This window comes from Monodon monoceros, unplaced genomic scaffold, assembly GCF_005190385.1.
Source record: "Monodon monoceros isolate NGI ecotype Baffin Bay Population unplaced genomic scaffold, NGI_Narwhal_1 Super_Scaffold_21, whole genome shotgun sequence".
Classification (NCBI taxonomy): Eukaryota; Metazoa; Chordata; class Mammalia; order Artiodactyla; family Monodontidae; genus Monodon; species Monodon monoceros.
Window position 1 is genome coordinate 173,681,544 of NW_021703778.1, and position 16,558 is coordinate 173,698,101.

Genomic DNA, 16,558 nt, shown 5'->3' on the forward strand with positions numbered 1-16,558 from the left:
TAGAAGAGAAAAATAATACCACACATCTACAACACATATATAGACACACATGAAAATACAGATAGATGCAAACAGGGACCTTACAGTTTCATTTAAAATTCTAGCCATGTCTCAGATATAAGCTCAAAAGAATAGTTAGATCCAAACTGTGCTGTAAGGATCCTTTTCGAGCTGTTTATGTTATGGAGTCAATTTGTCTTTTAGAAGCTTCTGCATACCAGTCAAAGAACGCATTACATGGTCTCCAGAGACGTTTGGAATCCTCTCTTTTAAGGGTGCCCCTTAAGGTGGACTTATTTCAAACAAAGGTTCCCCCTTTAGAACGGGATGGTGGCTTACCAAAAGGCTTCAACAAACAGAAACAGAAAGGAAGTTTTCTCCTAGAAGTTTTGGAGTATATTTGTCTATAATCAAAACCTAGGGCAATTGCTATTTAAATCTTTCCTTCTAGTTGTTATTTGCTCCAGTTAAGGTAGAAGCAGTAATTAAAGGTTTAGCATTTGGATCCAATTTTAAAGGGGCAGGTTTTTGCTGAGGAGGAGAGAGGGAGACGGTGCTAAGGGCTGAGGCTGAGACAAAGGGGGTGGGGTCTGAGTCAAGGGGGTGGGGCCTGAGACAAAGGGGTGGGGTCCGAACCAAATGGGTGGGGTCTGAGTCAAGGGGGTGGGGCCTGAGACAAAGCGGGCAGGGAAGACAAGACAAAGAAGCTGGGGGAGGGAACACAAGGAGCCCCAGGCTTCATAAGCCATTTGTTCTTTTCTAGGTTTTTGTTGTTGTTTTGGCCAATTTAGAAGCGGTATCTTGCAAAGAGGCAATTTTAGAGTTCTGTGCACGTTTGGAAGCTTTTAGGTGCCAATAAAAATAAATCTACCATTCATTTTGTTTAATTTTCGGACCACGGTCCTCCAATGTAATCCTAACAGAAACGAGTTTGAGATTAAAAATTCCCCATAATGTGCACTGTAATTCCGGATTACTTTTAGTTTGTCTGGCCCACTTAGTTAAAATGTGCATATGGGGGTCCATAGTTTTTGCATATGAAACTGGCCAGAGTCCCTGAAGGCGGGCTGCACGCAGAGAATTTAGGAGACTGGGTTGCCATTTCCCTAAGTTCTCCTGGAAACCCAAGATAGTTGCTAGAGTCCTTGCCCAGATACCAAAAGGAATAAACGTCCCAATTAGCATGATCCCCAAAAGAGAACCCTGTTACCGCACTCCAGAAAACAACTGAGTACTTACCAAGGACAAAGCCTTGAACCGGAAAGGACAAAACCTTTCCAGATCCCATGTAAAGTCTGAGAGCTCAAAACACAAAAAGAGCGGGGTGTGGAATCCAAGAGCAGACGCACCAAACCGAAAGCAGGCGGCAGCTCACAGAAGTGATGAGCACAGGGGCTCAGTGTGGGCATGTCACTGCATTCCACGAGCTGTCATCTCTCGGGGTTTGCCTCCTTTGGACCCCACTTCTGACACCAAATATGTCAACTTTAATCATATAGTAGCCAGTTATTTTACCAGCAAAAGTGAGTTTATTCAGGAATAGGCAGAGGAATAGCAATTCTGCAAATGCGAACTATGGTGGACCCCAGGCAAATCCAGAAAACAAGGAGGAGGAACTTGCTTTTATAGGGAAAAGAAGGGAGTTGGGAGGGGCTGTGATACCCAAAGAGTGGGAGCGAGCTCAGAGTCCCAAGTATGAAGACTTCTCATTGGTTGGGCTGTTGTGGGGCAGAGAGAAGTTTTCTTCTTCCTGTTGGATTGTAACTGGAGGCACCTTTTGTGGGAGATGTAGGTAAACGTCGTTTCCTGTTTAGGGTAATTGATAATGCATAGTAGGCATGAGAGCTTCCCCTACAGATCTGTCCCGGCTCCTACTTCAGTCTCTTTAATTCCACAAAACTGTGTGTGCTGCTTTTCTGTAAATTGGAAATTATTTCAAAACTAAAAGTTAGATAAAATTATATACACAGGGGCTTCCCTGGTGGCGCAGTGGTTGAGAATCTGCCTGCCAATGCAGGGGACACGGGTTCGAGCCCTGGTCTGGGAAGATCCCACATGCCGCGGAGCAACTAAGCCCGTGCGCCACAACTACTGAGCCTGAGCTCGAGAGCCCGCGAGCCACAACTACTGAAGCCCGCGCGCCTAGAGCCCGTGCTCCGCAACAAGAGAGGCCGCGATAGTGAGAGGCCCGTGCACCGCGATGAAGAGCAGCTCCCGCTCGCCACAACTAGAGAAAGCCCTCTCACAGCAACGAAGACCCAACACCGCCAAAAAGAAATAAATTAATTAATAAATTTAAAAAAAAGTATATACAGAAAATAATTCTATATAGTTTCCATGGGTGCCTATATAGGCAAGCAAATGTTTAGGAAAAGTGCAACTTCTGTAAGTATACATGGATGTAATAACAAAGGAAAGAAAATGGTGTCCTTATGAAACTGAAGAGACACGGCAGGGGAGGCGGCGTGAGAGAGCTGAAGGGAGTAAAAGGGGGCGATCAGCGTGTGGCCGGCACAGCTGCTGACAAGGAGCAGGTCCTGGGCACAGGGGCTGAGGTGGACTGGAGGCAAATGCCACCAGCGCTGAATAGGCCGAGGAGCAGGATGGGCCGGTGCAGAGCCCAAAGCCCCTCCCCTGCGTGCGGGCTCCCAGCTCGGACGGCGTTGCCCCCAGGGTCCCAGAGCAGCTGCAGCACCAGACCTTAGCACCGAGTCTCACGGGAGTCCTGGGGAAGTTTCTGGGGAAACTGAAGTCCTGGCCCACCTCTCACTGGCCACAATTGAACACATGCCTTTCCAATGGCGTTCGGCTTGGGGCAGAGGTTCTCCAGGGGTAGGCCTGCACCCCCAGCAGCAGTATCTTCTGGGAACTTGTTATGGAGGCAAATTCTCCAACCCAGAAGCTCCGGGGCTAGGCTCTGTCTGTCTGTGTTTCAACAGGCCCACCAGGGGATTCTGATGTAGGCTGAAACTTGAGACGCAATCAGAGCACTCCCAGAGTGCAAACCCAGCAGTGGAGGGGTGGGCAGCGCAGGGCGGGCTGCCATCTCCAGGCGGGTCAGGAATGGTCATGATGGAGGAAGGTGATTATCTCCTGAGCATCAGAAACGACAGGTACCCTGCTTACCTCACCTGACACCCTGGGGTGAGGCTGGGAGGTGGTCTGGCAGGGCTGAGGGCAGAGCCCACTGGGGACCCTCAGCCACCCTGCCCACCCTCAGCCTGCCTGCCCATTGCCTGAAACCTAGGCCTCTGTCACTAGGGGGCTGTGGAGCCCCAGAGCCATGAGCGGGGGATACATGGGGGCCACTGGGGTTGAGGCCTCTCAGCCCACCCTCCTTTGAGCTGCGGTGGCCCCAGAATGTCCCTTCAGGGGCCTTGGGGCTGCAGTCTGGATGAAGGGGGTCTGATGTGTCTTTTTTCTTAAAACAGTTTTATTGAGATGTGACCACATACCATACAGCTCACCCTTTTAAAGTGCACAAGCCAGTGCTTTTAGTGTATCCACAGATACGTCAATGTTAGAACACTTTCATCCCCTCAGAAAGTCACGCCTTACTGCCCCGCCCCCAGCCCCAGGCGACCACTTGTCTCCCCTCTGTTTCTGTGGATTTCCCTACTCTGGACACCTCTGAGAAATGGCCTCATGCTTTATGTGGCCTTTTGTGTCTGGCCTCTCACTTGTCACGTTTTCGAGGCTCAGCCACACTGTAACAGGGGTCAGAACTCCATTCCTTTTCGTGGCCGAGTAACAGTCCGTTGTGTGATAGACCACGTTTGCTACGGACATCTGGCTACTGGGCATAATGCTGCTCCCAACAATGTGTACACGGATGCTTTCAACGCTCTTGGCTACGCCCTCGAGCGGCATTGCTGGGTCACGTGTAAATTTGAGGCACCGGCAGGCCGTGTCCACAGCAGCTGCCCCGGCTGGTGGCGGGTGTGCTCTGGGTGCCTCCCGGGAGGGCCTCCCTGCTGCGTGGCCCCAAACACCTCCGCTCTGCCCGGAGCCCAGGGACAGGGCCGCCGCCGGCCCTGCTGGTCCCCGCCCTCCCCGCCCCAGGGGTGCGCTCCCATCCCCCGGGGCCCAGCCCCGAAGCCCCGTGACCCTGCAGTTTCTCAGGATTCGCACGAGGCCGGGAGCACCGGTTGATGTCACCGTCAACCATCACGTCACTGTCACTTGTCACCGGGCGCAGGGCCTCTCTCGGCTTCTCTTCCCCTTCTCAGACCGGGCTTTGGGCCCGGCTCCGCACGCCCTGCCTGCGTGGCCCCGCGCGGTTTCTCCCGTTAGAACCGCTCTAGCGGGTCCGGATCCGGCGAGGAAGGGGCGCTCAGACCCAGGCCGCGGTGGGGCCGCCTAGTCCGCCGGCGCCGCCTCGGGTGGTGCTGCCCCCTGGCGGCCGCGGGCCGGACATGCAAGGCGCGTTCAGCCTCGCGGGTACCCTCTAGGGGCCGTCACTGGGACAGGCGGGACTTGGTCATCAAGAACTTGGGTCTTCGCAGGACCCCGGGGAAAGACCACCCGGGAAGCTGAAACGAGGCTCTAAGTTTTGAGCGCCCACTCGGTGTCAGGCACAGCTTAAGCGGGGGACAGATATGATGTCAGTGAACGTCCCCAACAGCCCTGCGGGCAGGTCCCGTGGCCATTCCCAAATCCCAGGTGACGACGCTGGGCTGGCAGGGGTGAAATACCTCGTCCAAAGCGAGCTGTCCTCCGACGTCCGGGGTTTCTGGAAGGTCTTAGAGTAACACGGGGAGCGCGGCTGTTTCCCCGCTAGGACCAAGCACTCCCATGAATGTCAGCGTGCTTTCCTGTCCACTCAGGAGAGCCTCCCCGGCAGGTCCCTCTAGCGGGTCAGGAGGCTTTGGGCAGCAGTGTGCCTTCCTGGGGCTGTGCCGCCTCTTCTAGACCAACTCCAGACCATGTGACCCCAGGATTCCCAGCCAAACCGTTCAGAGCTCACCTCCCCCGCCGCTGCCATGGCTTCTCCTTGGGCCTGTCCCCACGGGGTCTGCCCGGTGTGCACACCTGTGGGCTGCGGCCACTCGTGAGTCCGGAGGAGTGAGGGTGGGCCCCGGAGGGGGCCTGACCCTGCACCAGATGTGCGGGTGTATTTGTCAGGGCTGGGAGCCGGGGTGTGTCTGGTGGAACGGGGCTGTTAGGTTGTTGACTTTTCAAATACTTGGACACATGTGAGTGCTGAAATGTCGGGGGAGCCTGGGTGGGTCTCCCCAGCTGGCAGGGTGATCGCCCACGCACGCGACCATCGGTCCCTCAGGGAACAGCAACAGGCCCTGCTTAGACACGGGCCCTGTCCAGCGAGCTGGGAATACATCAGTGAACAAACAGCAGGGTGTCCCTCCAGGGAGTGCTGGTCTGGGACACACTTGAGGAAAGAGCCCAGGAGTGTAGCCTGGGCTGCTCGAGATGGCCGGGCAGCCCCGAGGGGTCTTGGGGCTCCCCTCCTCAGTTCCTGCCTCCTTCCATGGACCCCAGGACAGCAAGGGTGGGCCTCACTGTGCCTGGCTCTCTCCCCACCTCGTGGAACTGTGGGGAGCACTTTGTGGAGGGTTGGATGGAAGAGGGGGAGGGAGGGTCAGAGGGAGGGGGGTGATGGAGGGAGGGGGGTGATGGAAGGAGGGGGTGATGGAGGGAGGGGGTGATGAGGGAGGGGGGTGATGGAGGGAGGGGGGTGATGGAGGGAGGGGAGGCTGTCTGACCGGCTCTCAGGCTCTGTAACCCCACTATGAACGTGAGAAGTTTCCCTGAGTGACGTGAGTCAGATGAAGGAGAAAGGTTGTGGTCGGTGAACGAAGGTTCAACTACGATATTAGGGGAGGGGAGGTTTGTGTCGGGGAAGACTGTGCCTCGGGCCAAGGTGGGCCCTTGACCACTGCCTCCCCAGCTGCTCCCCAGGGTCTCAGCCTCAGGGGCAGGGCCGCCTCACGCCCTGGGTAGCCCTGTGTCCAGCACGGAGCTGGCAGGTGACCGGAGCCCAGTCCCCCCCTCTGGGCCCCCCGGGAAGCCCCTCCACCAAGGGCTGTGGATGGCGGATTGGGACCTGGCTGGGCCCTGAGCACGGAGCCTGCCCTCCCCAGCAGTGACAGCCCCTCCACGCAGCCACCTTCTAATTTCATGTGGCCCCATGTCATCCTGCAGGCACCCTCTGAGACCCCCCGGGGGCAGAGACCCTCCAGGCCACCCCTCCCGGCAAAGTCCTGGCAGCCCCTCTCCTGAGCCAGCGGCTCCCAGGGCCTGAGCCCTGCCTCTGCCTCAGTGAGGAGCTGGTGGGCCGGGCGGTGCTTGACGGGATCCTGCCCGGGGAGAACGGGCCGTTTGTTGGTTGCATGATGTCAGCAAAAGATGGAAAAGTAGGCAGTTCCCAGCCTGGGTGTGAAGAGGTGGTGGTGAACTAACGGGGAAGCCCCTTCGCTGGGGGCTGGGGGCTGGGGGCTGGGGGCTGGGGGCTTGCGTCCAGGGTCACATCACACACACACGCACACACACACACACACACACACACACACACACACAGGCTGTCCTCTGAGACAGTGCCGTGAGAGGACAGAGGGAGAGAGGAGGGGAAGGGTTGACAGGCCGGGCCCACCGCTAAGGCTCACACACCCGCTACCCCCGGGCCAGTGTGGATGAAACCCCACGGCCTGAGGGTGGAGGGTGCGGACCCATCGGGCACAGTTCTCAACCAGCTCCCATCCGATTCCCCTGCACCTTGCACAGCCTGGGCACCCTGGTGCGGGCGAGGCTGGCTCTGAGCTCCCTGGGGAGAGCGGACACAAAGCAGTGCCCCGCCACAGAGCTGCTGGGCCAGGATGACTGCGGACCAGGCAGGGCCAGCGCCGGGCGTCCAGACGGCCCCTGGGGCCCACCACGCGGCCTTGAGATGGAAGCGGCAACCCGGAGGGACATAAAAGGGGGCACGTGAAGACAGAAGCAGAGATTGGGGTGATGCAGCCACAAGCCCAGGGACCCCTAGAGCCACCAGAGGCTGAAACGGCAGGAAGGACTGTCCCCTGGAGCCTCTGGAGGGAGCGCGGCTCTGCCGACACCTTGATTTTGGACTCGGGGCCTTGGAGCTGTGAAAGGGTAAATTCCTGTTGTTTTAAGGCCTTTCGTCCTGGTTTGCAGTCATTTGTTTTGGCAGCCCCGGACTCTCATGGACGGAGAGGTGGGGACCCTGCTCACAAGGCCCTGCCGCTCCCCTCGGTGGGAGCACGAGCTTTACCTCCGTGACTGAAATTGAGGCGTAAGATGCCGAAACCCCGGGGCCAGTGACGTTGCCCGAGAGGCTAGGGTGCAAGGACGGTCCTGGGGGGTGGTTTGCCAGGTGAGGGGGCTGGAGGGAGGGCCCCAGGCTGGGATTTCGGATGCCAGGAACTTTTCCTAAAACTGGCAAGGAAGCGGCGTGAGGCTGCCAAGAAAGGGTATTAATGAAAAAGATAGAGAGACTCTACCATCATTCTTTTTCTTCGTACAGCAGATTTTCGCAGCAACTGGGAGGCCAGAGCACAGTCGTGGGGTGCTCGCCCGGTAACCGTGTCTTCCCCACGTTTGTCGCGGTCACCGCCAAGTGGACGGTGGCAGGTGCGGAGCGACGAGGAGTGGGCAGTGAGTCTGGGGGCCACTCCTCCCCTGGGAGCCACAGAGCATGGTTCTCGCTCCTTCCTGCCATTCGTAGTGGATAGACTGGTGGCCTCCGGAAGGACCCGTCCCGTCCTACCCCCGGAACCTGGGGGCGGGGCCTTATTTGGAAATCGGCTTTGGCTAAGGACGCAGCCCTGAGCTCACCCTGGACTATCCAGGGGAGCCCTAAGTCCAAAGAGACAGAGAGGGGGGTGAACCCGGGGTGGGGGGCACGGCAGCGCCAGAGGCCAAGAGCAAGGCATGGAACCCGCTGCCCGAGGTTCGCCAGAAGGAGCCCTGCCCACGCCTTGATCTCCGACCTCCAACCCCCAGAAGGCTGAGAGAATCCTGTTTGCTTTACGCCCCCCGGTTTGCAGTAATTAGTTACAGCAGCCCCGGGAAGTCATACGTCAGATGCTGTCGAAACGTCCTGTGATCCCGGCCCTGAATAATCCAGACTGTTCCTGGAAGCCGGCCCATCACCTGGAGAGCCCAGGCGCACGCCCCTCCCCCAGGGCTTGGCCCTCCAAGAGGTGCCTAGAGGGAAACGTTTGCCTGAGAAGGTAAAATGACATTACCCCAGGTTAGGAAGTTGGCACCGACGTGTATTCTTGCATTTTTATTTCTAAACTTATTTTCTAAATCACATATCCTCTCAGGGCCTCTCACAATGAAGAACGTCCATCGCTGCTGCCTTAGGGAAATGCGAACATAAGCGGTGGGTGTGGTCAGCCCCCAATGCCGACCCGCTGAGGTAGGTGTCACTGGCCCCTGTCACGGATGCGGGAACGGAGGTAGCGCTGTGACCTGGCCTGGCCCTCGGCGGCTTCTCCCCGACAGCGGAGCTGGGAAGCCTCGGTGCGGAGGACTTACCGCCGTCCTCGGAGCCCATTGGCGGAGTGTCACCCTGCCTGGGGTGTCCCCCGGCCCTCCTGGCTGATGGGCATTCCTGCCACGAGCACCTGGGGCTCCCTCCGGAGGCCATGTGGGTGCACCCCGCCCCCCGGCTCCCCTCAGGGTCTGCAGCACAGAGAGGCCCCAGCCGAGGCCCCAGCCAAGTCCCCGTAAGCAGCCACCTCAGGAAGGGGCAGGGTTTGCACTGACAATCTGGGGCAGAAGAACAAAGGCCCCGCCATGTACTATCACGGTCATCCAAGCAACGCTTGCAGAAAAGCGCGGAAAATAAAGCCATCACGCGGAGGCTGACAGGCACCTACCGCCCGCAGGGCCTGTGCCAGCTGCTGGCAGCACCATGTGGCCACACGGCCTCTGCCTGCGACCCTGCAGTGCGCTAATAGCCGAGAGCGCCAAGCAGAACAAGCCCTCCTGCCTGCCACGGGCTCCCCCTGCAGCTGGCAGACTCGCCCTTACCCTCGGCGTGCTGCCACCTCCCTTGTGGGGCTTCTGCTCCCAGTGGAAAAGCCTGCAGGGCTGGGACCCGCAAGGGGCAGAAGCTCCAGGAACGAGAAATCTGTGGCATGTCGTCCAGAGGGGGCTCCACAGCCAGCGCTGTGGACGCTGGCGGGCAGGCTCCGTGGGAAGCCGAGTGATCGGCCCTGGACTCCCATGCTGGGTTCAGCAGGACCCCCTCGGTCAGGCCCTCCAGGGTGCATGGCGAGGCCGCGCGCCCGGCGGTGGCCCCAGTGGGCGGACAGGCTTGGGGAAGGCGTAGCCGTTTGTGAGCTATGTGGGCGATCGTGCCTCCTGTGAATCCTTCGAATACGTGAGCTTGGCAACGTCTGTCTTCATGGACCACTTTTTCCACCCCTTGTGGATTCTGGACACTTCTTGGCGTGAAACTTTTGTGGCCAGCACGTATATGATGGGGTCAGCCACGCTGTTCACCGTGGCCAGGCTCAGGAACACCACGGAGACCGTGTACAGTTTGATTTCGAAGGTGCACACAAGGCCCCTGTCTCCTTTGTAGTAGGAAAAGGCTATGGCTTTGACCAGGAGCACCAGGTGGTAGGGAGTGAAGCAGAGCAGGAAGATGGCCACGACCGCGACGGCCAGGTGCTTCACCTTGGCCTTCTGGGCGGCGCTCAGGCCGGTGCTCATCTTGATGCTCCTGAAGATGCGCTCGTTGGTGAAGACGATGACGGACAGAGGGATGGCGAAGCCCACGGCGAAGCGCGTGTAGTAGTACCCGGCGATCTCGCGGTCCATCGGCAGCGTCTCAAAGCAGGTTTCCTTCTCCTCCATCTGAAACACCGGGTAGTGGACGAGCCCCACGAAAACGAAGACAGACACGGAGACGAGGATGGCGGTCTTCTGGTGGCGGCGGCCTCGCGTCTCCAGCGCGTATACCACTGCCAGGAAGCGGTCGCAGGAGACGCAGCACAGGAAAAGGATGCTGACGTAGAGGTTGCAGAAAAAGACGTAGGCGGTCACCTTGCAGGCCCGCGGGCCCAGGAGCCAGCGGTGCCCGTTCTGGATGTAGACGACCCAGAGCGGCAGGGTGCTGGTGTACAGCAGCTCGCACAGCGCCAGGCAGAAGAGGTAGACGGCCAGCACGTGGCCCTGGCGCGCCTGCAACAGCGTCAGCCAGGCCGTCAGGCAGTTGGCTGGCAGGCCCAGCATGCACACGGTGCTGTACACAGTCACCAGGAACACCCTGCTCTCGTTGAAGGGCACCGTGCAGTTCTGGGGAGATACGCCAGTCAACAGGGCCCCTGGCAGAGGGCTGGCCACCGGCGTGGCGTTTCCTGTGGGGCAGAGACAGCGTGAGGGCGGGTGTCGCTGGGAACCACCTGAATCAGATGTGCTGGCGCAAGAAGGCTCTTGTCAGCTGCGGACTGGGCGCGCCAGGGTTAAAGTTTTCCAGATGGTTTCCTAAAGTGATCCTAAATCCCCCATCCCCCAGCCAATGGCCTCGAGGGTACAAGGCCGGCAATACCGCGTCCTTGTCACCAACAGTCATTTTCCAAAGTGCTGTTTGTGGGCTTGAGGAGACTTTATTCTCTATTCGCCTTCTGTTATGAGTTGAATTGTGTCCCCCCCCACCCCCCCAAAGAAGATATGTGGAGTCCTAAGCCCCAGGACCTCAAAACGTGACCGGATTTGGAGATGGGGCCTTTACAGAGATGACCAAGTCAAAATGAGATCTTTAGGGTGGGTCCTAATCCAGTATGACTGTGTCCTTATAAAAAGGGGACATTTAAACCCAGGGACACGCGTGAACGAAAGCTGATGTGAGGACAGGGAGAAGACGGCGATCCCAAGCCGAGGAGAGGGGCCTCCGAAGAATGCAGCCCGCCCACACCTCCATCTCGGACTTCCAGCCTCCAGGGCTACAACAGAAGAAATGTCTGTGATTTAAGTCATCTGATCTGGACTTCCCTGGTGGTGCAGTGGTTAAGAATCCGCCTGCCAACGCTAGGGGACACGGGTTCGAGCCCTGGTCTGGGAAGATCCCACGTGCCACGGAGCAACTAAGCCCGTGTGCCACAACGGCTGAGCCTGTGCCCTAGAGCCCAAGAGCCACAGCTACAGAGCCCACGTGCCACAACTACTGAAGCCCACGTGCCTAGAGCCTGTGCTCCACAACAAGAGAAGCCACCACAATGAGAAGCCCACGCATTGCAACAAAGACCCAACGCAGCCAAAAAATAAAGTAAAAAAATAAATCACCTGGTCTGTGGTCCTTTGTTACAGCAGCCCTAGCAAACAATACATCTTTTGCATTTACTGAGTTTAGTTTTTAGTCTCTTTCCCCCTTTATTGTTTTGGAGATTATTAAGCCATTTTTAATCTTTTCGAGAGGACCCTGGATGTTTTAATGTGCGTATTTAGTAGTGTCTAAAGTTAGTCAGAACCTTCACCTCCTGCGTGGGCACAAACCCTGGGACGCTGTTGCTCTAATGGCCCCACGTTTGGCTGATGTGCAGTTCTGGTCCCAGTTATGTTAGTCGTGTGGGTTCTTTGCCTGTCTAACCCCGTAGGTCAGATGCTGTTATTATTACTATTCCTGCCGTGGTGGTTGTTGTGTTCACACTGCCCCTCCCTGTTCACAGGTGCCCACGTGTCGGCCAGACTTCCACCCGCTCCCTGTCCTCCATCTGCTGCATTTCCAGGGTCATTCCCTCCTTTCCCTGAGGACGGCCCTCGCAAGCCCTGTGGACGAGAGCCTGCCCCAGCTTTGGTTCATCTGAAATGCACTTTTACCCCAATTCTGGAGGACGGTCCCCCCAGGGGTCTGATTTAGCTCCGGCCCCGCTGCAGCCCGTCTTCTGGCTTCTGAAGCTGCGACGACGGCCAGTTGCCGTGCCCTCGGACCCCTGAATCTGAGACTCTGTACACCCCAGTGCTCCGGATGGCCCCCTGTTTGCCTCCTGGGGCTCTGGTCAGGCACATGCTGGACCTCTTGCCCCATCCTCACCTCGCTCTGCACCCTCCCCCCCTCCCGCATCCTGCAGGACCATCCGTCTGTCCAGGCAACCTACTGACATTGAACTTGAGTTTGTGAGCTCTTTGTACCTGTGTCTAATTGGTGGGTTTTTTTTTTTACTCATTCACTCCGTTAAAACTCAGGGATCATGTCTTTCATTTCTAGACACTCCATCTGGCTCCCTTTCGAGTCTCTTGTTCTCTGCTTATGTTTTTCCTTCCGTCTCTGATCTCACATTCACCCAACGTACTGATGTCACTGTGTGTGGCCTTCCCAGCACCTGCAGTCTTGGAGGCAGGGCCCCCGCCACGGCACAGTGCCTGCACACCCTCCCACAGGCCGGCTCCTGCGCATGTCTTGTGGCGGTTGTGAGCTCACGCCTGATGGGGCGTTACCCGTGGGCGTTTCCTGAGTGGGAGGGGCTGTCCTCCGAGGGGTTGTGGGCTCAGGTGGCCGGAGGGCAGGAGTCCTTGGATTTACTCCAGGGCTGGTTTCCATCCAGGCCTCATAGCGGAGCTGAACTTTGGGGTCCCTATGCAGGTGTCCCAGTTCAGAGCCCACGCCTTCCCCACGTGGGAGCCAGGGCTCACCTGCTGTCCCCTCAAGAAACAAGCGGTAAGGAGTCAGTCCATAAACATGAAACGAGCCCTGAAACCTTAGGCCTGTCAGCGTCCCTCTGCTGATTCTAAGCGTCAGTTACATGGGACAGTCGCCACCGTCAGCCGTCATATGAAGCCCAGCTCAGAGCGAGCTCGGCGTCACACAACCCAGGGCTCCCCACAGCCCACGGCCCGCTGCCCGCTCCCGACTTCCCTCCACCCCTGCGGGCTCAGGCAAGCTTTCACGACGCTCTTCAGATGTGTCACCTGGGCTTTGCGGGGTTCGCACTGGGACCGTGCAGAGCTGGGCTGGTGGGCCACGGCATGGGAAGTGGAAGCTCACCAGGGCTTTGGGGTCCCTGCTGGGATGGGGGGCTGCGAAGAACCACAGACTGGCACTGGGGGCTCCTCCAAGCTCCAGTGCCTGCTTGTCATGGAGGACCCAGGAGGATGGCGGGACCTGGATCCCCACCTGCCCTCCCCTGAAGCCCTGCCTGGAACACCAGCTACCACCCCTCTCAACAGGGGGAAAGAAGCCAGTGGGGAGGGGTGCTCCAGGCACCTGCGAGGTGGTGCCCTCACCTGCCTTCCCACCGAGGGGACAAGGAATGAGTCACAGGACCAAGCGCCCTGCTGTAGGGGTGAGCCCTCTGCCCCCCGTCTAAGGATCCACGGACACTGCGGTGACTCACACCGGGGGCTCCCCGGGCTGAGGGACCCCACACGACATGCGGAAGGAAGCCAGCGTGTCCCAGGCGCCCTCCCTCTCCCGCCCAGACTGCCTCTCCTGGGTCGCTCTCGTGGCGGTGACCCCAGCACCCACTGCCTGACCTGTGCCCAGAGACTCCCTGGACCCTCTCCCTCCTGACCCGCCCCTGGGACCTGCCATGCGACAGGAGCATCTGGGTGGCCATGGGGGGACGCGCACCTCCCAGAGCCTGTGCCCTGGCCTCGGGAGATGCTGTCCCGTTTAGGCCCTGTGCACCTCGGACAGCAGACTGTGGGTGGAGCAGCCCCCGAGGTCAGCGGGAACCACAGGCAGCGCCCGGTCGCAGGTGGAGCTTCACGCTGCCGCTCAGCTGCAGCAGCCTCTGGCGGTGATGGCCCCGTGATCCGGCCAGGGGAGTGGACAGCAGGCTGGACAGGCCTGGGAGGTGCGCGTCTGAGGCCACCTCAGTGACAGCAGAGAACGTGGCCCTTGCTTCCGCAGCCCGTGACCCCTGGGCCTTGCCACACGCACATCCAACAGCCAAGGAAACCTCGGGGCATCCCAACGCTGACATGGCCGTGGGGTGGTGGGCAGCCGTCCGGGATCCCTCGGGCTTCGAGGGCCCTCCCGAGGGACTCAGCCCCAGTGCCCATGCATGGTTTTCAGCACCCCCCGCCCCCTGCAGGGCGACCTGGTGCAGAAGTTAGCGGCAGGCCAGTGAAGGCGGGCAGAGAGCAGCGCTCGTTCTTCAGCTGAAAGCTCGCTGTGAAGGTCCCCAGGGTGATGGAGCTGTCGGCCCCCCAACGTGCTCCCAACACCCTTTTGTGCCACTCACTTGTTTTTCCCAATTTTTAAAATTCTGGTAAAATATACCTAAGATAAAAGTGACCATCTTAACCATTTTCAGTGTCCATTTCTGCGGCACTAAGTACATTCACATTGTCGTACAACCGTCACCATATCCATTTCCAGAATTTTTCATCTTGCAACACTGAAACTCCGTCCCCATTAAACACTCACTGCCCACTCCTGCCCCAGCCCTTCCTGTGAGTGGATCATAACGAATGTGTCCTTCTGGGACTTTTTAGCTTTGCATCATATTCTCAGAGTCCATGTGTCAGAACATCCTTCCTTTTTAGGACAGAGTTATAGCCCACTGTGTGGATGGACCACATTAGGGTTTTCCACTCTTCTGTCTGTGGACACTTGGGCTACTTCCACATCTTGGCTATTGTGAGCAGTGCTGCCATGAACATGGGTGTGCAAATACCTCTTCCACACCTGTGTTCACTTCTTATTTATTTTTGGCTGCGTTGGGTCTTAGCTGCCACACGCAGGCTCTTTGTTGTGGCGCGTGAGCTTAGTTGCCCCGCGACATGTGGGATCTTAGTTCCCTGACTAGGGTTCGAACCCGAGTCGCCTGCATTGGAAGGCAGATTCTTGAGGACTCTCCATACTGTTTTCCCCAGCAGCTGCTCTATTTTCCGTCCCACCGACAGCGCACAGGGGTTCCCATTTCTCCACATCCTCGTTAGCACTTGGTATTTTTTTTTTGTTTTGTTTGTTTGTTTGTTTTGCGGTACGCGGGCCTCTCACTGTTGTGGCCTCTCCCGTTGCGGAACACAGGCTCTGGACGTGCAGGCTCAGCGGCCACGGCTCACGGGCCCAGCCCCTCCACGGCATGTGGGATCCTCCCAGACCGGGGCATGAACCCGTGTCCCCTGCATCGGCAGGCGGACTCTCAACCACTGCACCACCAGGGAAGCCCGACAGGCGGATTCTTAACCACTGTGCCACCAGTGGAGCCCCAAAATTCACACTTTTTTTTTTTTTTTTTTTTTGCGGTACGCGGGCCTCTCACTGCTGTGGCCTCTCCTGTTGCGGAGCACAGGCTCCCGGACGCACAGGCTCAGCGGCCATGGCTCACGGGCCCAGCCGCTCTGCAGCATGTGGGACCTTCCCGGACCGGGGCACAAACCCGTGTCCCCTGCATCGGCAGGCGGACTCTCAACCAGTGTGCCACCAGGGAAGCCCAGTATTTTGGTTTTGACAGTGGCTGTCCCGATGGGAGCAAGGCGGTCCCTTTTCTGGGCCCCCACTCATGGCCCTAACCTCTAGGATGTGGGCTTAATTCCACGTGCAGACGGAGGGTGTCGGGGAGTCATCAGACCCGGCTGTCAGTTCTCCGCACGAGTCGGGCTGCACCAAGTGGGGGGGCCGGCGGTGTGTAGGGGAGCACCGGGCTGTGGAGGGCGGTTCTCAGGTGGGAGAAACGTGACACCTGTCTGCACAGGCTGGCCCTGCTTGGACGGCTCGTCCCTCCCAGCCATGCGAGTCCTCCGAGGCACCAGCCCAACCCGCTGGACCCCAGCACTGCCCTGGCTCCATCCCAGCACCGATCCTGTCTTGCCACACTCCGGGGGGCAGAGCGCGAGGGAACCCCAAACCCAAGTGGAGGCCCAGGTGAGGCCTTTGGGCCCCCCGCTGCTCCCAGCCACCCCTACCAACACTGCCCGCCCCCAAGGGTGCCGACTGGACTCAGTATAGCTAGTGCAGCCACATGCCACCTGCTGGGGCCACAGGGCTGGCACGTGGCCTCCCGTCTTCACCTGCCCACACCCAGTCCCCTCCCCCAAGCCGTCTGGTGACCAGCACTGAGCACACAGGTGAGAGCCTGCCCCTCCCACCACGGGGCACTCAGAGGACTCTGACTGCTTGGGAAAGGAGTCTCCCAGGCTGGGGGCACATGAGACCCCGGGAGGGGAAGGAGGCTCTGTGGGGCATCTGTGGTTCGGCACGGGGTCTCTCACAAGAAGTGGGCAGGATATGAGGCCCCGGTGGACCCCAGAGCCTCCACATCTCCTTCAGTCCTGTTCTTGGTTCTCTTCTAGCACTTCAAGAGAATTAAGAAGTGCGTGCTTCCTGATGTCTTCATGGAAAGCCTCCAGCTTTATTTTTTGTTTTTGTGTTTGTTTTTTGCGGTACGCGGGCCTCTCACCGCTGTGGCCTCTCCCGTTGTGGAGCACAGGCTGCGGACGCGCAGGCTCGGCGGCCACGGCTCATGGACCCAGCCGCTCCGCGGCATGTGGGATCTTCCTGGACCGGGGCACGAACCCGTGTCCCCTGCATCGGCAGGCGGACTCTCAACCACTGCGCCACCAGGGAAGCCCGACAGGCGGATTCTTAACCACTGTGCCACCAGTGGAGCCCCAAAATTCA

At 58.6% G+C, this 16,558-nt stretch overlaps 1 protein-coding gene across 2 annotated transcripts in view; it reads right to left on the minus strand.

Moving 5' to 3' along the window:
• Positions 1-6,507: 6,507 nt before the first annotated feature.
• GPR132 (G protein-coupled receptor 132) overlaps positions 6,508-16,558 on the minus strand; it is a 16,710-nt gene continuing 6,659 nt past the window's right edge. For both annotated transcript variants that reach the window (XM_029238858.1, XM_029238859.1), the window contains exon 3: positions 6,508-10,349. In XM_029238858.1, coding sequence (XP_029094691.1) covers positions 9,328-10,349 — 1,022 coding nt within the window. In that variant the 3' untranslated portion in view covers positions 6,508-9,327. The remainder of the gene's footprint in view (positions 10,350-16,558) is intronic.